The sequence below is a fragment of the Miscanthus floridulus genome, chromosome 8 (assembly GCF_019320115.1).
Source record: "Miscanthus floridulus cultivar M001 chromosome 8, ASM1932011v1, whole genome shotgun sequence".
NCBI lineage: Eukaryota > Viridiplantae > Streptophyta > Magnoliopsida > Poales > Poaceae > Miscanthus > Miscanthus floridulus.
The window spans coordinates 29,267,411-29,291,252 of NC_089587.1; the positions used below are offsets into that span (position 1 = coordinate 29,267,411).

The 23,842-nt window shown below is 48.1% G+C and overlaps 3 protein-coding genes and 1 long non-coding RNA gene across 5 annotated transcripts; 3 read left to right on the top strand and 1 right to left on the bottom strand.

Annotated features, from left to right (window-relative positions):
* The first annotated feature begins 380 nt into the window (after positions 1-380).
* Positions 381-2,856, top strand: LOC136476072 (histone acetyltransferase gcn5-like). 2 transcript variants are annotated; one of them, XM_066473751.1, is made up of 5 exons: positions 381-1,237; positions 1,325-1,388; positions 1,470-1,536; positions 1,639-1,684; positions 1,783-2,856. In XM_066473751.1, the coding sequence occupies exons 2-5, from the start codon at positions 1,352-1,354 to the stop codon at positions 1,882-1,884; spliced, it is 252 nt and encodes an 83-aa protein (XP_066329848.1). In that variant the 5' UTR covers positions 381-1,237; positions 1,325-1,351; the 3' UTR covers positions 1,885-2,856. The 2 variants fall into 2 exon arrangements, with proteins under 2 accessions (XP_066329848.1, XP_066329847.1); XM_066473750.1 differs by having other exon boundaries at positions 381-1,388.
* A 4,604-nt stretch (positions 2,857-7,460) lies between these two features.
* LOC136476071 (ABC transporter G family member 39-like) lies at positions 7,461-14,739 on the top strand. The gene is made up of 23 exons (XM_066473749.1): positions 7,461-8,355; positions 8,499-8,619; positions 8,730-8,818; positions 8,904-8,988; positions 9,119-9,278; positions 9,363-9,439; positions 9,528-9,578; positions 9,657-9,747; positions 9,842-10,143; positions 10,222-10,503; positions 10,585-11,062; positions 11,133-11,236; positions 11,330-11,492; positions 11,579-11,701; positions 11,788-11,897; positions 11,986-12,318; positions 12,425-12,715; positions 12,809-12,892; positions 12,980-13,113; positions 13,200-13,427; positions 13,521-13,692; positions 13,785-14,039; positions 14,128-14,739. Exons 1-23 carry the CDS (start codon positions 8,027-8,029, stop codon positions 14,386-14,388), a joined length of 4,323 nt encoding a protein of 1,440 aa, XP_066329846.1. The 5' UTR covers positions 7,461-8,026; the 3' UTR covers positions 14,389-14,739.
* On the bottom strand, positions 8,381-15,307 carry LOC136476073 (uncharacterized). Its single transcript, XR_010763400.1, has 4 exons — positions 15,187-15,307; positions 9,140-9,245; positions 8,886-9,032; positions 8,381-8,655 (listed from the first exon to the last, which is right to left on the bottom strand). It is a non-coding gene; the product is annotated as an uncharacterized lncRNA (long non-coding RNA).
* A 2,197-nt stretch (positions 15,308-17,504) lies between these two features.
* Positions 17,505-18,305, top strand: LOC136468778 (uncharacterized). The gene has a single exon (XM_066467225.1). The coding sequence runs from the start codon at positions 17,505-17,507 to the stop codon at positions 18,303-18,305; it is 801 nt and encodes a 266-aa protein (XP_066323322.1).
* Positions 18,306-23,842: the final 5,537 nt, after the last annotated feature.

Below are 23,842 nucleotides of genomic sequence, written 5' to 3' on the forward strand. Positions count from 1 at the left end.
TATTAATTAACACGGGTGGTTAACGTTGGCTACTCTACCCACTTATCCTAGACGTGACGGCAATTGGGAAAGGCGACGTTTTTCTTTCTTTTTTTTTTTGTTGCAAGACAACTGTTCGTCCCTGCCGGTGAAGGAAGCAACGAACGAACGCCAAGTGAGCCGGTCGTCCAGTAGGACACGAGAGACCTCAGACCAGGGAACAGCTCGGGCCCGGTCAAGCCGCGCACAGCGGAGCCTATTCAAAAATAAAGTTTATTTTCTTTGCAAGCAAAACTACAGTAATATACTCCTGCCCTCGCGTTGCTGCATGTGCGCAGGGCACCTTTTTAATCACAATTTCACAGTAACAGAAGAAGAAGAATGCATAGATATATATTTAAAGTGTAAATTCGTTGTGGCCAGCTCGCGAGGCCAGCATGTCCACGGTACAAAAAAAAGGTTGCCTGTCTGATTCGTGATCTGTGGTTCTTGTGCCGTTGGCCAAGACACTCCCCAGGGTGGCCACGTTAGCAAAAATGTTTTGGTCCGTTGGAATGGAGATCGGCGGCGCTGTTGTCTCCTTCCATGCCGAATATATACCGGCTCCAACCCTAGCTCTCTCTCCCGTCCACATCCGCCTCTCCTCCCTCCCCCTTATCTCTCGGCGGTGGCTAGGGCGGGCCCGGTCGCGCGCGTCCGGGCGAGGGCGCCACAGCTCCCTGGCAAGGGAGGCATGAGCCCCGGCTAGGGCGGCCTGGCGCGGCAACGCAAGGGCCCTAGCGCGGGTGGCCCCCAGCATGGCGCACCCCGGCGCAGGGCGAGTGCGCCCCTCGGCGCGGCGTTGCGCCCCCAGCGCGGGTGGCACCCCATGCGGCGTTGCGGGGTGAGCTCGCCCCCACGGCCGGCGGTGCGACGGCGCGGGTGGGGCCCAGGGGTTGGTTCGGGTCAGAGCCTCCACGCGGCAGCTGGCTCTGAAGCCCCACGCGCCCCAGCGCGCGAGGACTCCGGCGCGAGCAGACCCAGGTGAAGGTGGCCTCTCTCCCTTGCTCCTCCTCTCCTTCACTCGCCGGCGCCGGGGTCGAGCATCGGTCTGTGCTTGTCGCACTTCTTTGCTGGGGTCGAACCGGGGCCTCCACGACCGGATCTAGGGCCTTCATGGCCGCATCCGTTCGTTCCGCCACTGAATCTAGCCTGGTCGTGTCCTCTCGTAGCGTCCGGCCGGATCGAGCTGCACGCCGACAGATCTCGCCATCACGAGGTGGGCCATGCCGCCGGATAAGCCGCCAGCTTTGCTTTTGCGTCACCGCGCAGCTGCTTGCTAACGCTAGATCTGCGCTCCTTGTAGGTTGGTGGTGGTGGGAGGAGCGACCCCATGAGCGCACCGCGGACGAAACGGCCTTCGGTACCAGGTCCGATTTGCTTTCTGTTTTCTCGGCCCTGCTTGTTCGATGTTTGATTTTTGAGTGCCTTTTCCCGCTTGCTGGATTTAGGGACCGCGAGGACGACGCCGTGGCCAGACCGGAAGGCGATGGGGATGATTCTCGAGAAGCTTCAAAAGTGCGTGTTTCACATCTTTGTCGCAAACGCAAGATGAGATTTGTTGCGTCAAGTTTTAATGAGCTCGATTTCTCCTCCTTTTGCCACTTCCCTATTCCGCAGGAAGAATACGTATGGAGTGTTTGCGGAGCCAGTGGATCTAGAGGAGGTAAGGAGCCCATATTCATTTGCCATGCTTCCTGGAGTTGTCAATTTGTTTGGTAGGGAGCTGTTGAGTGTTCATATCGCGGTTATTGATTGACACAGCTGCCTGATTACCACGATGTGATTGAGCACCCAATGGACTTCGGCACCATCTTGCCGGGAATGCGTATTGCTTGTTCGAGCAATTTGAGGTCAGATTGCTAGGCTTTGGGCGTATATTTAGGCAGCGTATGGATAATGAAATATCGTATTGCAATTTGTTGGCCATTGAAGAGTTACTTTTCAGTTCATTTTACTTTTGTCGTGAGCGAATTTGATGTGTAACGTTCTCCCAAAGTAGCAACATGTGATACGTTAGATTTGCCTAAGAGAATCAGGTTTGTCGTGCAGCCTGACAAATGTAGTGAGGTAGCTAGACTTCTCCATTTCATCATGCATTTGGAACCACATTTCTTGGTCTTGCCTTTCACGACAATTTTGTGCGCAAGGAAGGTGGATAGCTTTCCGCTTTGTCTGTTTGTACTAAATTTGTGTTGCCTCATGCAAATAGTCATTAACGTGTCCTTGAATTTGTGATTGAGCACCCAATGGACTTAGCATCATGGTCAATCACATCGTGGTAATCAGGCCACCAGCTTGACCTCCTAAACTTTATGTTTAGATTTAACCTCACTGGTTATAGACCAAATTATTTTTCCTTCAAATAAGTTAAAACTCAACTTTGTTCATTGCTATTTCCTTTGATCAGTTTTGATGCTTCATAGAATCTTTGGCTGGTACTAAAAAACCTCTAATTCTAGATGAAAAAAACAATTACTGTTGTGTCACTACCTTTTTTATTCTGGGGATAAAGCAGAATCAGGTTCCAGCTTTTAAAAACAAGATAGTGGTGGAGGGTTTTTGTAACACCCTAAAATTTGCGTCATTTTTAAAAATAGGTTGAAATGATTTTATTATGCACTTATGTGATCATACAACATAGAAAAATGATAAATTTTATTAAATTAAAATCCATCATAAGGATAGGAACATGTTGGTGCATTCATGCTGCTGCATTATTTATTGTTGTGTTAGAGTGGCTTTGTCCAAAATTCAAACTGAATTCAAAATCTTTGAAAATGCATTTGAAATATGTTGAAAATAAAAAGAAAAGGCTTTTGCTCCCTCCCTCTCTCAATTCGGCCAAGACGCCCAGCCCACCTGGCCACCCCGGCCGGCCCCCCTCACTCCCGCGGCCCAACCAGCCCAACGTAGCACCTCAGCAATCTTCGCGCAGCCTGGCCCATTTGGCGCCCTGCAGCGCCGCAGCTAGCCAATATGGTTGGGTATACAAGGAATACAATCAAGTATACATAGCAGGTTCAGATTATAGCTAATCACACATAGACCTGCCTAATACCTGTGGCTTATGGAGGAGTATACAGAGTGTTTAGTTATAACTCTGATAATATTGTAATGGATGATTAAACGTGATGTAATAAAGCTTTGAGTAATTTGTTTCTATATGTGTGTGATTGATCTCTGGACACACATATGGTTTATACTTGGTTTTGTTCTTAAAACCGGATATGACAGGTTTCCCAGCAGCAAAGTGAAATCTGGAAATGAAAGTTGTGTTCTTCTCTCCATAAGCTGCATTTACATGCTGGTTCTAAAATTACTTTGAACCTACTTCTGAAGATTTTAGATCATTTTAAGTAAAGCCTGTATGAAAAGTTGCTTATGGGCACCAAATGGCAAATGGTGTTTTTATGCAAAGCTAGCTAGATAAGAATGAATTGATAGGTGTTTCAGTGTTTATATGCTCATGTCTGTACACATACTACTATGATCCCTTTTTGCGATGCACGCTGGCCTTATCAGCTCATTTTTATTCTACTGGATTGGTTTAGTTGAATAAGGGTGCCAGAGCCGTGAGGCTCCGGTTGCCGATTGAACTACCACTTATTGCCTGGATAGTCTTCAGCATTTTACATGGATATCATTTCATTGGTTGGTAGCAGCAAGGATTAGTAAGGACATGTACGAAATCTCTTCGATTGATATATTGTCAGATTAATACTTACAGTTATATCAAACAGTGCAGTTCTTATTATAGTTGCTGGCTTGCTGCCAAATTAAAAGCATTAGTTTATATTGTTGTCTTGTCAACAATGGACAAGGATTAGCTTTAGTATTCTTCTTGTGTGAACAAAGGAAATCCCAAGGAACAAGGTACATTGGCCGAAGAAGAGCTGCTTGACCACCCATCATCTGAACCATACAATTTCTGCCATCTGCAGCCGCCCAGAATCAATGCTTCTGCTCCAATCCTATGGACTCATTTGCACCAAAATCCTTGTTTCCACATCCATACCCAGGTTCATGTTGCTGGTCCTATCTGCAGTGATGGTCGATGAACATGTGTTTTTGTTGATGCTGATTAGATCAGGCAGGAACTGCTTAGAGCTAGATGCTGATTAGATCAGGCAGGAACTGCTTAGAGCTAGGTCAGTTTCATGAAAGTAGACTGATAATTTCCAGCTTTATATAGTAAAAAAAATTGTTGTCATGTTCAGCTATGTTGACGAGAACAAGTGAGTCGTTCTTGATTATATGACTGTAGTTTCATAATATAGGAAAGGCAATGCATATGCTCGTACCTCTATGGAATCTTTTTTCGGTAACATTTTATTAATAATATTCTGATTTCTTGATTGTTTGCCTTGTGTAAGTGCGATTGCCAGCAATCATGTGTAGAAGAGTGTTGAGGTTGTTGATATAGAAACCAATGAACTATGCCCGCAGAATACAGCAGCACCCAGGGTATCTGTTGGAACAAAAGGATGGCCTCTTTTGTTTGATCCAGATTGATGAAAAGCGGCATGTGTCTTCCATCAGCTTTGTGTTCTTTTATATAGTTGCCTAGCTTATTGGCCTTGGCTTCTCTTGACTTATGGTCATGCTATCTTCGGATTATTGCAACTTCTCTTGTGTTTTGTGCTGATTCTGAAAAACAAGGGCAAAATGTCAATGGCACATTGTTATTCTGGGGGATATTGCAAGGTGAATGAAATAATGTTTACTGTATTAAGATACACTTACGGTTTCCCATAGAAAACAAAAACCAAATCAAGTGAGGTGATCACATTTCAGTACTTTTGTCTTGGAGGACAATAGACCATTAATATATTAAACATACATTATCAGTTGTCGTAGTATTATGAGACATTTGTGGTTAATTTTTCTCAGCTTGTGTTTGCCTTCTGTGCTCTATTTTTGTGGTGATTTTTGGTTAACCTGTGATTTTTTTCTATCCTAGGACTATTTCGTGTAAAATTATGTACTATTTGAACATCTACTGTTCTGGTGTGGGACTGTTTCATATTAGATATAAGTACTATTTTGACACCTATGTCTTATGTAATATATATGTAGTGTATCCAGCTTGACCTTTGTCACGCGTGTTGTCCTAACTGTGGTCTCAGTGGTGGAAACAAATACCTCCTGTGATATGTTCGGTTCGTATCAACATTATTCCATTTCTCAGATAGAACCTATCATATTCATTCTGTATCAACATTATTTCATTTCTTAGACAATGCGCGCGCAAATCACTAGTATCCAACAAACATAAATCAAGAACTTGGCAATCAACGCCGGTCGGCGGCGCAGGAATCAGCTACGGCTGCACTAGACAGGGAGCCCCTGCAAGAACCTCCAGCCGGCAGCCATTACTAGCCCCACGTGCGCCCGCCCAGCGTGCGTCCTTCGCGGCGCAGCCCGTGCCTGCGCGTCGTGCCATTGGTCGGTGCCCCGCCGGTGCCAGCCTGTTCAGTGTTTCGGCTGCTTTCCTGCACCCCGTTTCTCGCGCTAGTGCGCCCATGAGGGGCCTGCATCATCCGGACTACGCGTGCCATCCATCCGACCTACAACACACGAAGACCGCTAGTGTCTTATACGTTTTTCACGTGCATGCAGGCGGGGACATTCTACGGCCGCTCGGCGGCGGTCAACTGTAGCAGGAGGCTACGACAGGTGGTTCCATTACAACATGTGCAACACTGATCTACTTTTGTAACGTCCAGATGAAACACTTGCAACATACGTTCGAAACTGTTGAAATACTTGCAATATACGTCTGAAACAGTTGCAAAATACCCCGACAACACTTTTTGCAAACGCATGCAACATCCAGATCTACTTTTTGCAATATATATAGATAAAACACTTGCAACATACGTATCAAACACCTGAAACACTTGAAACATGCGCTTGCAACAGGCATGTTATGCAACGTCTAGATATACTACTGCAACATCCAGATAAAATACTTGAAACATACGTCTGAAACAACTGAAACACTTGAAATATATACTTGCAACATGCGTATATAGCCATTGCAACATAGGCAATATCCAGATGAAGCACTTGAAAACATACTTCTGAAATACCTAAAAACACTTGAAACACAGCATCATTGGCGACCACGACCTACCTGGTGGCGAACTGCGGTAGCCAACAAGCGGCGCTCGGATGTTGTGGAGAGGGAGGATGGCGGCAGGCAAGCAGCTTGGCGCGGTGAAGAACGCTGTGCCTGAGCAGTTACCGCGGACCACACTGCGGTGGCTCAAAGAACTCGGCGGTGAGTGGTGAGTGGCGGTGGGGAGATAGGAAGGTAGGCGACGGTGCTCGGGCATGGTGCAGCATGCCGCCGCGCTTCCGCCGTCGGTAGCGCGGTCGCGGTGGAGCACGCCACGGCGGTGCGGGCAAAGTGGCGATTCGAGAGTGGGTTCGAGAATGGATGTGGGCGAAGCAGTGATTCGAGAGAAAAGTGACAGAGATTTTTTATTTTGAGCAACGCGAGATGGTGTGTCCGTGCGGATGGCAGTGTTAGGCCGTTCAGGCAGGTGTTGAGGCCCACCAACACACGTCTCGGATGCCCTACCCATAGTATTTCCGTTTGGGAGGACGCCCAAAAGACACCGGTGCGGGATGCATGACATGCGTCTGGAGGGATGGGATACCTATGATAAGGGCATTTTAGTCATTTCAAATTTGACCTTATATGTTTTTTTTTAATAATTGAACTTCTGGACAAAGACAAAACAAAGCTTTCCCTTTAGAATATGGCCTTGGCAGATCAAATTCGGACAAATCCGCTGACGAACACGATGAGGTTGGCATTCCTAAGTTTGTTAAGTGCTCAGCCAAAATCCTTCCAAAGTATCCAAAAAGAAATGTTTGAGCTAGACAAGAAGATTTCCAACACAATGACATGTTCTTTTTGGCACAAGAGGTCATGGAATGCTATTTTCAGACAATTAACGTGTTCAATAGGTCGTTCGGTACACAATCACATGCTTATATTTCTGTTTGTGTCCTTGATCTGAAGCTTGACACTGGAATTCCTGTTTATAGTTTCGTATGCAAATCCTTCATCTAATCTCGGGTTTCCAGGATGTAAAAATGAGGATAGTCACTGAAAGCTCGCCTTCCCTCCTGATTTAGCCCTAGGAGTTTTGTTATAATTGAGCTCTTCTTTTTGCTTGTGCTACTAGGCATTTCACTAGTTGACATAATCATGTTGCCTGGCGTTTACCTTTTCCATTGACAGAAAGGTTAATGTTTATTCACTGTATTCTCACCATCCTTTTTTTTGCACTGATTTTCCAACCAGAGTGCTCCAAACTCCATATTTGAGAATCATGAATTGGCTAGCATTGTCCTAGACTATAAGAGAGACTGCAGTTACACACCAGTTTTCACTGACTGCACTGATGGGTTAAGAGAAACAACCTTTCAGTGTAAGCATCTTCTGTGCCTTGAGTCAGAACATACCATTAACCATTGTGAGGAACGGACTACGTCTACGTGGAGGCCAGAGAGAACCAATATCCAATACCATGAGAATATTTGATGACTCCAGTCTCAGATGGCAAAACAACTCGGGTCCGGTCAAGCGGCGCAGAGCGGAGCCCATTCAAACGGTCAAACTATTTACGCTGGACTCGCAATAGGAAAGCAAAAGAACTAGTACAACGGCCGAATTTGCCGCGAATCAAAAGTCAGCGACGCGCCCGCCACCTATGAGCAGTTCGCACGCACTAATCACCTTCCCCGACGAGCATTAGCACGCGCAGGTATTTATACCTCAATCGCCACCTCCTCATTCCTCAGACACTCACACCTCTCTTTCTCTCCCTTCCTCTTCCTCGTTTTCTTCTCGGAGATCAGCAAGCTACGAGCCTGCAGCTACAGCAGAAAGACAAAGAACAAAGTCAAGCTCAAGCAGGGAGAAGTGATCGGGAAAGACAGAACGGAGAAGTTTGACATCAGTCGCGCGAGGCCGTGAGGGCGCGCGAGGATGGATTTAGTGCGGATGGGGAGCATCGCCAGCGGGAGCATGCGGCGGACGGCGTCGTCGTGGCGGGCGTCCGGGCGGAGCGACGCGTTCGGCCGGTCCGTGCGGGAGGAGGACGACGAGGAGGCGCTGCGATGGGCGGCCATCGAGAAGCTGCCCACCTACGACCGCATGCGCAAGGGCATCCTCACGGGCGCCGGCGCCGGCTTCGAGGAGGTGGATATCCAGGGGCTCGGCATGCAGGAGCGCAAGAACCTCATCGAACGCCTCGTACGCACCGCCGAGGAGGACAACGAGCGGTTCCTACTCAAGCTCCGCGACCGCATGGAGCGGTGAGCAAATCCACTTCATCTCCAATCCTTGATCACCACCTCTGAACAATTCAGAAGCACTTGGGAAATGATCTGCAGCACTTCACAGAGAAGCATATCGTGTTACTCATGTGGTGTTGTTCTTTTTCTTTTGGGTTTTGCAGAGTTGGGATCGATAATCCAACAATAGAAGTGCGGTTTGAGCACTTGAACATCGACGCCGAGGCCTACGTCGGCAACCGGGGTGTCCCGACGATGACCAACTTCTTCTCCAACAAAATCATTGTATGCATCTCATGTGCAGCGGCACCTTCATACTTCCTAGACATGGGGAAAAAGAAAAGGCTTGTCAAGTTCCTTCAACTACTAACTCTTGTGAGCCGCTCCTATCACAGGATGCACTAAGTGCTATGCACATCGTTTCAAGCGGGAAGAGACCTATCTCTATCCTTCACGATATCAGTGGAATCATAAGACCCGGAAGGTAAGAAGAAACCAAAGAATTCCAAAGTGCAAGATTTCAGGGTTTTTTTTTCTGTAGTTGTACTTACTATTGGCACTTTGTTCAGAATGTCTTTGCTGCTTGGCCCTCCTGGATCCGGGAAAACAAGTCTACTTCTGGCTTTGGCAGGGAAACTTGACTCAACTCTTAAGGTACCACATCTTGCAATACTTTCTTGATTATGAACTTCGAAATCCTAGGCACAAAAAAATATATGTATTTTGGGAGAAAGGTACCTGCAAATTGTACTAAAAGGGATGAATTTGCAATGCAAAATTTCAGGTGTCAGGAAGAGTAACTTACAATGGTCATGACATGGATGAATTTGTCCCTCAAAGGACATCGGCATACATTGGGCAGCATGATATTCACGTCGGCGAAATGACGGTCCGGGAAACGCTTGCCTTCTCTGCAAGATGTCAAGGAGTTGGAACACGTTATGGTATGTAACACTGACATTGAAAAGGAACAAAGATAACTATACACCCTTGGTAAAATGGATCTGATGGTGTTTTCAATTACACAGACATGCTTACTGAACTTTCAAGAAGGGAGAAAGAAGCCAACATTCAGCCAGATCCTGATATCGATGTTTACATGAAGGTATATTTCATTGAATTCAAATCAAACCCTGTATTTACATTGGAAGTAACAAAGGTTACTAAGTTATTGTGTGCTTCTGTGCAAACAGGCTATTTCCGTGGAAGGTCAGGAAAGTGTGGTCACAGATTACATCCTCAAGGTGGGTAAAAATATACTGAACAAAAAGAAATAGGAGAAATGGATATGCCCCCTAACACTACCTGTAATTCTTTTGCAGATTCTAGGTCTGGAGGTCTGTGCAGATACAATGGTTGGAGACTCTATGATCAGAGGTATCTCAGGAGGACAAAAGAAGCGTGTCACAACCGGTATGTGCAATCTGCAGTTAAATTAAGGTTTGCGTATCAAGCCTTTCGACCCTGATCGAAAAATGTGACTTCATGTCTTGTTGAATTTTCACAGGCGAGATGCTTGTTGGTCCAGCTAAGGCGCTATTCATGGATGAAATCTCCACCGGTCTGGACAGCTCCACAACATATCAGATCGTCAACTCTCTAAGGCAGTCGGTCCACATCCTTGGTGGAACTGCACTTATCGCATTGCTTCAGCCTGCGCCTGAAACATACGAGCTCTTCGATGACATTGTTCTCCTCTCTGAGGGCCAAATCGTATACCAGGGTCCTCGGGAGAATGTCCTTGAATTCTTTGAGGCCATAGGCTTCAAATGTCCTGAGAGAAAAGGTGTTGCAGACTTCTTGCAAGAAGTGAGTGACCCTGCAGAATCCTATTTACTGCACGTTCAGACTTGGAACCCAATTTGACATTGCTCTCTGTGATCACAGGTTACATCAAGGAAGGATCAGCACCAGTACTGGTGTAGAAGAGACGAGCCATACAGATACATCTCAGTTAATGACTTTTCAGAGGCGTTCAAAGCATTCCACGTTGGGCGTAAGCTGGGATCAGAGCTCAAGGAGCCCTTCGATCGCACCAGGAACCATCCTGCAGCTCTCACAACGTCAAAGTATGGTATCAGCAAGATGGAGCTTCTAAGAGCATGCTTTTCTAGGGAGTGGCTGCTGATGAAGAGGAACTCATTTGTTTATATCTTCAAAGTAGTCCAGGTATTCATCTTGCTTCCTGAAATCTTCTCAACTTCCAAATTCAGACAGTAAATTCTGATGAATGTTCCATTTTTGCACCAGCTCATAATTCTTGGAACCATTGCAATGACGGTCTTCCTGCGCACGACAATGCATCGACGTAGTGTCGAAGATGGAGTGATATTTCTGGGCGCTATGTTCCTTGGACTAGTCACACATTTGTTCAATGGTTTTGCTGAGCTCGCCATGAGTATTGCAAAGCTGCCGATATTCTATAAGCAGAGGGATCTCCTCTTCTATCCATCATGGGCATATGCATTGCCTACATGGTTGCTAAAGATACCAATATCATTCTTGGAATGCGCTGTGTGGATTGGCATGACTTACTATGTCATTGGCTTTGATCCAAACATCGAAAGGTTCTTTCGCCATTACCTGCTGCTCGTACTAATCAGCCAGATGGCATCTGGTCTTTTCCGGCTTCTTGCTGCACTAGGAAGAGAAATGGTTGTCGCAGACACATTTGGGTCATTCGCGCAGCTTGTCCTTCTGATTCTTGGTGGCTTCTTGATAGCAAGAGGTAAGACAAGTCTTCATTCACCCATTGCTTTAATAGTTCCAGGAGCATGTAATTGACTTTTCTTCTGCAGATAACATCAAGAAATATTGGATCTGGGGCTATTGGTCCTCCCCTCTGATGTATGCCCAGAATGCCATAGCGGTGAATGAGTTCCTTGGCCATAGCTGGCAGAAGGTAATGTAGTGACTTCTGAACCAATCTAAGCTATGATCACTCTAAAGTTCAGAGAGACAGCTGAGTTAACAAACAATGTCAATCTTTGTGCAGGTTGTCGATAGCACACATAGCAACGACACGCTCGGTGTTCAAATCCTAAAGGCCCGCGGCATCTTTGTCGATCCAAACTGGTATTGGATTGGTGTTGGTGCATTGCTTGGTTATATCATGCTCTTCAACGTACTCTTCGTTCTGTTCCTTGACTGGCTTGGCCGTAAGTACCCTCTCTTCTCAAAAGGATCAGTCCACACACTTGAAAACATCTTATGTTTGGGACTAACATAATTCTTGTAAACACAGCACTTGGACAAGGTCAGGCTGTTGTTTCTGAAGAGGAGCTGAGGGAGAAGCACGTAAACCGTACTGGTGAAAATGTTGAGTTGCTGCCTCTTGGAACAGCTTCCCAGAATTCGCCTTCAGATGGTCAGTCATAAGCAGATCTCCATGCAACATACATCAGATAATACATGTCATTGTCGCATCATTGTAACAAGTCCATAAAAATGCAGGAAGAGGAGAAATTGCTGGAGCTGAAACTAGGAAGAGAGGAATGGCACTTCCATTTACGCCATTGTCCATCACCTTTGACAATATCAAATACTCGGTGGACATGCCTCAGGTAAGCATAAATTAGAAGATCTTCTTATCAACAAAATACAAACTGATAATACTAAATAGTAATTAATAATTGCATGACTCTTTGACAGGAAATGAAAGACAAAGGTATTACTGAAGACCGTCTACTGCTGCTGAAGGGTGTAAGTGGAGCCTTCAGACCAGGAGTCCTTACAGCACTGATGGGAGTCAGTGGAGCGGGTAAGACTACCCTGATGGATGTGTTGGCGGGAAGGAAAACTGGTGGTTACATTGAAGGAGATATTTCAATCTCTGGATACCCAAAGAAACAAGAGACCTTTGCTCGGATTGCTGGCTACTGTGAGCAAAATGATATCCATTCTCCACATGTCACTGTTTATGAATCCCTCCTGTACTCTGCATGGCTCCGGTTGCCCCATGAAGTGGATTCAGAAGCAAGAAAGGTAGGTCAAAGTTGACTTCATTCTTCTAGCTCTTAAGCAACACAGTAATATTTTTCATAGCAGCCGATAATAGTGCTTGGCTAATCAGATCACTTCATGGGTGCAGATGTTTGTGGAACAAGTCATGGAACTCGTGGAATTGACACCACTGAGGGGAGCATTGGTAGGACTGCCAGGAGTAAATGGTTTATCCACAGAACAGAGGAAGAGACTCACCATTGCTGTTGAGCTCGTGGCCAATCCATCCATCATATTCATGGACGAACCAACTTCAGGACTAGATGCGAGGGCAGCTGCAATCGTGATGAGGACAGTCCGAAACACGGTGGATACTGGAAGGACAGTTGTCTGCACAATCCACCAGCCAAGCATTGATATCTTTGAAGCTTTTGATGAGGTAAGTGGCAAAAACCATAAAACAAGGTTCTTCCAATGGTATTTTTTTTTTAACTCTGGACGTAACACTCACATGTCTTCTTGAACTCTGCAGCTATTTCTGATGAAACGGGGAGGAGAAGAAATATATGTCGGACCTTTGGGACGCAACTCGTGCCATCTGATTGACTACTTTGAGGTGAGCTTCAGCAGTCACCTATTGAGCAAACACATTCACTTCCAACTTATGACATCCATGTAACCCTGCTTCGTGCTTCAAATGCAGGGAATAGAAGGAGTAAAGAAAATCAAGGATGGTTACAACCCTGCAACATGGATGTTGGAAGTGACCACCTTAGCTCAGGAAGATATCCTTGGAATCAACTTTGCCGAAGTATACAGAAACTCTGACCTGTACCGGTATGTTCAATCAGATTAACTCAGAATGGTGTTTATGCTTTATTTGTGCTGTGTTTCATGTCGCTGATTGGGGTGCATCATTGCAGGAGGAACAAAGCTTTGATTAGTGAATTAAGCATACCACCATCAGGGTCCAGGGACTTGTACTTCCCAACCCAATATTCACAGTCCTTCCTTACACAATGCATGGCTTGCCTGTGGAAGCAGCACATGTCTTACTGGAGAAATCCATCATATACCGCAACTAGAATCTTCTTCACAACAGTTATTGCTCTCATCTTCGGAACCATCTTCTTAAACTTAGGAAAGAAAATGTAAGTAACTTTGCTTACAGCACCAGTTGAGACCTGATATATGTTGGCATATTGTGACAAAGAAACTTACTTGTACTTTCTCTTTTCTTTCAGTGGCACTAGGCAGGACCTATTGTATGCTTTGGGATCCATGTATGCAGCAGTTCTTTTCATTGGAATTCAGAATGGCCAAACTGTGCAGCCAATTGTGGATGTTGAGCGAACAGTTTTCTACCGAGAAAAGGCAGCTGGAATGTACTCTGCTCTACCCTATGCTTTTGCACAGGTAATTTAGTTGTAACTGAACATTTGGATAATAGGAAATAATTGTTCTTTTCTTCCTTAAACCTAGAGCTGAGTTCTACTACCTTTGAACAGGTTCTTATTGAGATCCCACACATCTTCCTTCAGACAGTCGTGTATGGTCTCATTGTCTACAGCCTGATTGGCTTTGAATGGACAGCTGAGAAGTTCTTTTGGTATATGTTCTTCATGTTCTTCACCTTCATGTACTTCACGTTCTATGGGATGATGGCAGTCGCCATGACACCAAACAGCGACATTGCTGCTATAGTCTCAACTGCGTTCTACGCAATATGGAACATCTTTGCCGGCTTCCTTATCCCCCGCCCGGTAGGTTTCCAAGAGTAACTCTTGTACTATGCTAGACCTCAATTTTCTCTGTACTGTTGATGCTGAAGCATACATGGTTGGCTTGCAGAGGATACCAATATGGTGGAGATGGTACTCGTGGGCTTGCCCAGTGGCTTGGACACTATATGGACTTGTCGCCTCACAATTTGGAGACATCACAGACGTCAGGCTGGAAGATGATGAAATAGTGAAAGATTTCGTCAACAGATTCTTTGGATTCCAGCATGACAACTTGGGTTATGTAGCTACTGCTGTTGTTGGATTCACTGTTCTCTTTGCTTTCGTCTTTGCCTTCTCCATCAAAGTCTTCAACTTCCAGAGAAGATAAGGAAGGGCGCCATCTAAAAAAGGATTTGGTGTTGCTTCAGCTCACTTTCAGTATATAGGCACTGCAGCAATGTAAAATGATGAGAGAGTATATATGTAGTCTTTGTTTCTTTATCGTAAGTTAACATCATTTTTTGTTTTCCAACCAGTTTGGCCTGTATTGAACAGAAAGGGGCCTCTGTGTAAATTGTATGTAGACTGTGCACAGCTGAGTTCAATACTTCAATGTAAGATTATCCATAAAATTTATACCTTTTGTCCAATTGAGACTTGCCTCCAGAAATTAAGTCCATGGCAGAATAACATGAGAAAAAAAAGACGGTGGTGCCTTAGTGCCTATCAGCCTATGTAACGAAGAAGAGCATTTCGGTTCAGACAGAATGACAGATACTTAAGGAAGTCCATAAATATTAGGAACACAGATAAAATGAACATTCAGAAGCAGCATCCGCTCACTGCACTGCTGACGGACAGCAATTCTGCCACTAAGTGGCTAGGGATCCTAAATTGCGCGAAATCCGAACCCAATTGGTATCCTGAACAAGATCATCAAATGACTTGTCGAAATTCCTATGCAGAACCCAGAATGGTGCACCGACCAGCGAAAGAGCCGAGGAACAGGCGGCAGGTGGGGGTCGCCACTACCTACTCGCAAACCCTTCCTAAATCCCAAATCAACCTCTTTCCCCCATCGGCATTCGGCAGGCTTGGTCTGTATCTAAAGTGTAGTATAATGGATCGCATTTTGCGGCGCAAAAACTACTCAATGGAAGGATAAATCGCGAGATTATCATATCACCTGCTGGCTGCAGCCGTAGCTCCCATTGCTCGCGCCATCCGCCGTAGCTCCATTGCTCGCGCCATCCGCCGCAGCCCATGCCATATGCCATATGCCATATGCCAAGCAGAACGAAGACGGAACCGCCAGTCCGCCACCGCAGGCTGGGTGCGGAACAAGCCGCCGAAGAGGCAACAACGGTCTGGAGCAGCGGCGGACCGACAAAATATTTAAGAGCGCTCAATAACAACGCTGTTCCATAAGTGTCAGTCTCTCTTATAATTTTACCTAAAAATTTATGAAGATTCCACGCGGGAGTTCCACGGCTGCGAAATGAGTAGGGGGCTTGAGCCCCCCGCCCCATCACTGTGTCCGCCCCCGGTCTGGAGCCTCGTTACTCCGGCCGCCGGAATGGTCCGCCACCGCTGCGGAGTTCGCTACGATTTGGGCCCGGTGTGGGGGGTTTGTGGTGTTGCCCGCTGCCCCGCTGGGCTTTGGGCTTTGGCTTTACTGAGTGCCCGGCGCCGGGCCGAGCGGCCGGGCGGGAGCCAAACTAGCCCATCTTCCGTCTCCTGACGAGAGATTTCAGAGGAGCTTAAGTGCACAAACGTCTATTAACTTATTAACTTATGAGAGATTTTATTTATGTTCATCAACTATAAAAATATATTTTTGATCTATAAACTTTATACGTCGTATCCCTTAAGCGTATTTTTTATCTATAAACTTTATACATTGTATCCTTAAGTTTATATTCCTTCACGTGGGTTTATCACGCTGATATAGCTTGCTGGTTCATTTAAAACAGCTATTGGTAATGCATTTCGTCAAACAGGTTGTGGGCCTTCTCCGTCTCGAGGCAGCACCTGTTCAGCGTCTCCTTGTCCACCGCGGCGCGGTGCCCTTGGCCAGGAGCTCCCATTAGATGACGTAGTGGCCTGGGATGCTCTTGGTGTAGGCCTAACTGGTGTACTCCACCACGGCGAAGCCATGCGGGCGGACACAACGCGGACGCGTCTTGTCGGACTCAATGGATAGCGTGGCGACGCAGGTGTTCGACCGCGTCCTCGAGCTCCACGGCGTCGATAGGGGTTATGCCTGCGGTGGCGCCAGCCGCGTCGGCCCTCGTGCCGCTGCTGGAGCTTGCTGTCTCGTCGCCGGCTCCTCAACGCACGGTCTTCCTCTAGCTCCGCGTGTTTGTCGGCGCCGTGCTCTCGATCTAATCCTCGCGTCGAGGGCCGTCTTCATGGCGCTCATGCTGTGCGCGCTCCGTCAGCTCATGGCGCACCTAGCATGCCGCGCGGGTCCCGAGCGCGCTGCCGCGCTGGCCTCGCCCGGCGTCGTCGTGGCCAGCGCTGCTCGTAGACGCGGTGATCCGGGTGTGCGTCTGATGTTCGGCACCGAGGCAATGGCGCTCGTCCACAACCTGTTTAAATATATTGCCAAAACTCACAAACAAGTCAGCAAGCCACGTCAACATGAGAAGGCCACGTAGAGAGATGTGTACCTAACTGATACGACATATAAAATTTATAATTTTAAAAATCTACTTTCATAATTGATGGATGAAACATACTCACAAGTTAATGAAGGTGCATTTAACTCATTTCAGAATATGGCTTTGGCACATGATGACATGCGTGATCCCCGATCAAATTTTGCCCAAGATGACGTTGGCATTCCAGGTTCATACTAGTTAGTGCTCGATCAAAATTTCGCCCAAGATTCTACAAGACGCTTAGATTTGATCTAGTTTGCTTGTTCTGAAATCACGTTAGAAAAGATGTTCTGAATTAATATTTCTCTTGTTAAAATGTAGATGTTCATGTCATGTCATTTTTTCAGAGGCTACCTTAAACGCTTTTTGTCCATGCTTACTCTGAATTTGTGATGGATGTGTTGGAATGTAATATGGCGTGTGGGCCTACCTGGCCTCCCACAATGCCTATATATGTAAACGCTGATCATTCATAGTAATGTATTGAGTATTCCCTAATCCTACTCTTTCATGGTATCATGAGACAGTTCGTTTCTCGCTTCCGCAAACCCTAACTCGCGCCGCCGCCGGTTCACCGGCCGCTCGCCGCCGTCGCAGAGTATCCACCACTCACCGGCCCTCCTCTCCTACCCCTCGCGTGCGGATGCGCGGCCCTCAGCGCCTGTGCGACGCGCCCCTCCACGCCGCTGCAGAGTCTTCCTCGCCGGCTTCCCATGCCCAATCGCTGGCCACGTGCCCGATCCGCACGCCAGGCTCGAGCGCGTGATCGTGTTGCCTCGTCATCGCGTGGCCGAGCTCGATCTCAATCGTGACCGCCGCTCCCATCGACCCCACCGATCTGATGGCCGAAACCAACGCCGAACGCCAGGCTCGCGAGGAGCGCGCTCGCAAGGCGGAGGCCGATCGCGTTGCGGCCCTCGACGCGTACGAGGCCAAGTATGCCGCCGTCCACGTCGCGGCCATCGCCGTCCTCAACATCAAGGTCCTCGTGCCCCTGGTCTTGGATCGCGCCGCCGACAACTATAACCGGTGGCGGTCCATGTTCCTCGTTGTCCTGGGCAAGTATGCCCTAACGGACCACGTCCTCTCCGATGTCATCAACGCCGATCGGCCGGCGTGGGTGCAGATGAACTGCACCGTGCTTACTTGGATCTACTGCACCATCCACGCCGATCTCCAGCAGTCGACGATGAACCGCAAGCCGAACGCGCGCGGCGCGTGGATCTACCTCGAGAACGAGTTCCTCGGCCAGCGCGAATCGCGCGCCCTACTGCTCTCGGCAAAGTTCCGCACGGCGAAACAGGGGTCGGCCTCCATCACCGACTTCTGCCGTCGTCTTGAAACGATGGCGGCAACCCTCAGCGACTTCGGCGATCCGATCGGGGATCGAACCTTGGTCCTCACTCTCCTTCGTGGGCTCAATGGCAAGTTCCGGCCCATGGTCTCCAACCTCAAGATGCGGCAACCCTTCCCCACCTTCGAGGAGGCTCGCACGCTCCTCCTGCTCAAGGAGATCGACATTGACGACGTTGCTGCAAGCGAAGCTGCCGGGGCATCGGACCCGCCGGCATCCTCTACGACAACCACGCTCGTCACTGCTCCGCGCCCTCATGCTGGGCGCTCCTACGTAGGCCAGGGCTAGGATGGCCATGCTGGCCACGGCCAGGGTGGCTACGCCGGCCCTAGCCAGGGCAGCCAGGGACAAGGCGGCCAGGGCGGGCACGCTGGCCAGGGTGGCTCACAGCGCACTGGCCATCACCGCGGTGGCCGTGGCCGCAACCAGCATCAGCAGGTCTCCAACACTGGAGGCGGTTCTCACTCCCCGGCACCGTTCTACAACCCATGGACGGGCACCGTGCAGCTCTGGCCGTGTTCGCCGGGCGGTCCGGGGATGCCATTTCGACCTCCGACGGCTGCCTTCACTGCTGTTCCTCAGCCGCAACAGCAGTACATACACTAGCCGTACGTGCAGCAGCCGTACACCCTCGGACCTCCTCCAGGGTTCGGCTACGGAGGACCCTCGCCGCCACAGCAGCAGCAGCAATGGACGCCCATGCAGGGCGCGTCCTGGGACCCGTTCGCCCTCGTCAGCAACTTCAACACCATGATGCTGACGCCCCCTTCATCGGCTGAGTGGTACATTGACTTCGGCGTCGGTGCCCATATGGTCAACAACGCTGGTATTCTTTCTACCTTTCACCATCCTTCGTCATCTAGTCCTTCATCTATCATTGTTGGTAACGGAGCTTCGCTTCCCGTTACATCTATTGGGTCACACTCATTCTCCACCACACGACGTCCTCTTGTTCTTTCTGATGTTTTAGTGTCACCAAACATTATTAAGAATTTGATTTCCGTACGTCGTTTCACCACTGATAATAATTGTTCCATTGAGTTTGACCCGTTTGGCCTCTCTGTGAAGGACCTTCAGACACAGAGCTTGATCACCAGGTGCAATAGCATGGGTGACCTCTACCCGTTCTTCCTAGCACCATCCAGCACTCCCACTACCCTTGCTGCCACCGCGTCATCTACCTCACTCTGGCATCGTCGCCATGGTCATCTCAGACATGCGGCTCTTTCTAAGCTTATTAGTTCCAATGCTATTTCATGTAATAAGCACCATATTGATCATGTTTGTCATGCCTGTCAGCTAGGTCGCCATGTGCGCCTACCTTTTAGTGTGTCACACTCTCGCGCTGCACATCCTTTCGATTTAATACATTGTGATCTTTGGACTTCTCCATTTGTTAGTGTGCCGGGCTATAAATATTATTTAGTCATTCTTGATGATTGCGCTCATTACACCTGGACGTTCCCATTACGCCTCAAGTCTGATACTTTCAGTGTCATTTCTAACTTTTTCTCATATGTGCGCACGTAGTTCGACTCCACCATTAAGGCAGTTCAGTGCGACAACGGCTGCGAGTTTGACCACTCCTCGGCCCGCACGTTCTTCCTCACTCATGGAGTCGTCTTTTGGATGTCGTGCCCATACACCTCTCGGCAGAACGGACGTGCCAAAGCGCACCCTTCGCACCATGAACAACATCGTGCGGTCCCTTCTGTTTTAGGCCAGCCTTCCTCCGGTTTATTGGGCTAACTCACTCCACACTGCCACCTACCTTCTCAATCGTCACCCCACCAAAACCCTAGACGGCCGCACCCCTTTCTTTGCTCTTTACGGCACATAGCCTTCCTACACTCACCTTGGAGTTTTCGGCTGTGCCTGCTATCCCAACCTCTCGTCCACAGCTCCACATAAATTATCACCTCGCTCCTCCTTGTGTGTTTTCCTCGGGTACTCATCCGATCACAAAGGATATCGATATCTCGATCTTCATTCCAATCGGATCATTGTCTCCCGTCATGTTGTATTCGACGAGACTTTGTTTCCGTTCTCCGAGATGTCCACCACCACCCTAGGACCCAAACACACTTGCGTTTTTGGATGATGCTGATGATTCCTCTTCGCCTATGTGGCCAAGAGCTATGCCTGTAGGTACTCGTCTCCCTGGCGGCATGGATGCCGCACCTGGGACCCCTGGCGCCCCCTCAATCGATGCCTCTCCCACCAGCGGTGCGGTGCCTGACACGATGTCAGGTGCTACCGTGGCCCCCTCAGGTGGTGCCCCTCCCACCGGTCCGGCTGGTGCTGCTGCCCCTGCGGACTCAGCGTCCTAGGTTGTTGCCAGCGGTGCTGGATGGACCACCGGCCGCACCACCACGACAACTCCGGAGGCGATCGTTCCTGTCACTAATGCGCACAGCATGCGCACCCATGGCAAGGACGGTTTTCGACAACTCGTGGATCGCCTTAATCTCCACACGACAGTTGCGGCTACCACTCCAGTACCTTTGTCCGTTCGTGCCGCTCTTTTGGATCCAGCCTGGCGTCTTGCTATGCAGGCTGAGTTCGACACCTTGCAGGCAAACGACACCTGGACCTTGGTGCCTCGCCCTCCTGGCGTCAACCTTGTCACCGGCAAGTGGGTTTTTCGTCACAAGTTCAAGTCTGATGGCTCTCTTGACCACTACAAAGCCTGGTGGGTGCTTCGCGGTTTCACACAGCGTCCGAGCATTGATTATGATGAGACTTTCAGTCCAGTTGTCAAGCCAGCAATCATCCGGATGGTACTCACTTTGGCACTGTCTCACTCCTGGCCGATTCACCAGATTGATGTGAAGAATGCATTTCTTCATGGCACTTTGACTGAACCAGTCTACTGCGCACAGCCGACTGGGTTTGTCGACTCTTTTAAGCCCAATTATGTCTATCGCCTGAACAAGTCACTCTATGGGTTGAAGCAAGCTCCTCGCGTCTAGCATAGTCGCTTCGCCTCTCACATTACCTCACTCGGGTTTGTTGAGGCCAAGTCCGACACGTCGCTGTTCATCTACTGCAAAGGTGCTGACATGGCTTTTCTTTTACTCTATGTTGATGACATTGTTCTCACTGCGTCGTCTCCGAGTCTTCTCCATCAGATTATCGCAGCACTTCGCCAGGAATTCTCCATGACAGACATGGGGCCTCTTCACCATTTTCTGGGTGTCAGTGTTCAGTGCAGAGGTGACAGTTTATTTCTCTCTCAGAGACAGTACATGCTGGATATTCTGGACCGCGCCGGTATGAGTCACTTTAAGCCGAGCAGCACTCCTGTGGACACTCACTCCAAGCTTTCTGCTGATGGTGTTTCAGTCGCTGATCCAAGTCAGTATCGCAGTCTTGCCGGGGCTCTTCAGTACCTCACCTTCACCAGACCAGACATTGCGTATGCTGTTCAGCAGGTCTGCCTGTACATGCATGACCCCCGGGAACCTCATTTGAGCGCTCTGAAGCGCATTCTCCGGTACCTTCAAGGTACATTGGATCTCGGTCTACACCTCCACCGGACCTCTCCAACTGATCTCACTGTCTACACCGATGCAGATTGGGCGGGCTATCCTGACACACGCAAATCCACCTCGGGTTATGCGGTGTTTCTCGAGGACAATCTCATCTCCTGGTCATCCAAGCATCAGCCTACAGTGTCTCGGTCCAGTGCAGAGGCGGAATATCGAGCAGTCGCGAATGGAGTCGCCGAAGCCTGCTGGTTACGCCAACTTCTGATAGAGCTTCGCTGCCCACTCTGTCGTGCTACAGTGGTCTACTACGATAATGTTAGCGCCGTTTACCTCTCCACCAATCCGGTTCAGCATCAGCGAACCAAGCATATTGAGATCGATCTGCACTTCGTTAGAGAACGAGTCACCCTCGGTGAAGTCCGTGTCCTGCACGTTCCCACTTCGTCCCAGTACGCCGACATCTTCACCAAAGGTTTGCCGACGTCTGTGTTCATGGAGTTTAGGTCCAGTCTCAATGTTCGCGGTGCTCCCAGTTCAGACTACGGGGGAGTGTTGGAATGTAATATGGCATGTGGGTCTGCCTGGCCTCCCACAATGCCTATATATGTAAACGCTGATCATTCACAGTAATGAATTGAGTATTCCCTAATCCTACTCTTTCGAGATGGATCTTCTGCTCCCGTAAAGATCAAACAAGCTGAATAAATAGTCAGAGCTGGTGTTGTCACGTGACTCGTGAGGCACGCTTCCTCTTCCTTTCCTGTGAAATCGGTTGTGCGTTGCATCTTTGTTCTTTTTTCCCCATTGCAATCTTACTTCAGTTGCTTGCTGCCTTGCATGATTCAGATAGTTCTGACTTCTGATCGATATCGGGAGTACTTTCAGGAAGTAGACGGTTTTAGCTAAGTTTCAAGAGGCAAAACTATCTCATAAGGCAAGTTTTTTCATCTTTCCCCTTTTCTCCCTCGGAGGACGTAAAAATAAATTTGTTTTGTTTTTTTAACAAGATGATTTGTAAAATTGTTTTTAAGCAAAAAAAAAGTGCGTGAATATTGATGAAGCAAGAAGACAGCGAGAGAGTGCACCATATAACTTCATAAGCAAAAGCAACATACCACAACACACCAAAGAACCAAAATATGCATCTACTGAATGATGAAGTTCTGTGGTTAGAATTCTAAAAAAAATGAAGTCCTGTGATTCTGCATGCCTAGTCTTGCAGACGCAGAAGCATCTACAGGCTACAGGCCTGTAAGTTCATGAAAGTATAAGGCAGAGCAATAACACAAGAAACCTGTATATATATATACACACACAAAGGACTGTAACGTACATATAGAACCAGTGCGCTGGCATGCAATCACAGATTTACAGTCACAAGTACAGCGTTACATTGAACTCACTCACAGTCACAGATACTCACTACGGTTAACGTAGAGTTAACGCTTCAACCATCCACATTTATTTACAGCATGTTTTATTTCGACGAACAGTTCCAGATAGATCGCAATTCTTCACAACCGAAACAAATCCACAATAAGTCGATCATGGATCGGTGTGGCAGAATTGGTTGAACCGACCTTACTCGTCCTTCTTGCCGCAGCAGCAGAAGCACTCCAGGCAGTGCTCGCAGGCCTCGTAGCAGCAGAAGCAGCAGCAAAACATGAAGGCGCTGCAAGCAAGGGGGGAAAAATCTGTTCAGCATGATGCATCTTACAAATGAATGTGTAAATTTGTGTTGATGCTTGCGGAAAACATAAGCAGCCTGTTCGGCAGCCTGTATGTGACTTATAAGCCTTGGATTATCAGCCAGCCAAGAGTGTTTTTCTCTCACATCAAACCAGCCAGCAGTACTTTCAGTCATGGGTTATAAGCCAATTTAGCCGAAACGAACAGGCTGATTGTGCAGATTCTGCAGATGCAGAACAACAACCCTTATCGAGTACGTCGTCTAGATTGTGGTGATCTTACTGACCAGGCATAGAGGAAGCCCTTCTCCTCGTGGCGCTTTTTGACATGCTCCATGGCCGACAGCTTCCGGTCCTCGCTCTGTGAAGGCTCATCCATTGTCGCCGCCTCTTCTTCTCCCCACAGAAACGAACACTATATTGAAAAGAAGAAGATGGCAAGTAGCCAAGCTAAGGCCTAAGGGAGGCGTAGCTTGTTCTTGCACTTGCACCCGTTCCAGTGTGGTATATAAGAAGGCTGGCTAGAACATGCGGCTTACCGTTACGGCGCTACCTAACCTCTTGCTCCTTGTCAGATTGTTTCAGCATCCATTGACAGTGAACTATTTTATTTCAAAAATAGAATTTGGAGATTGATCGTACATCA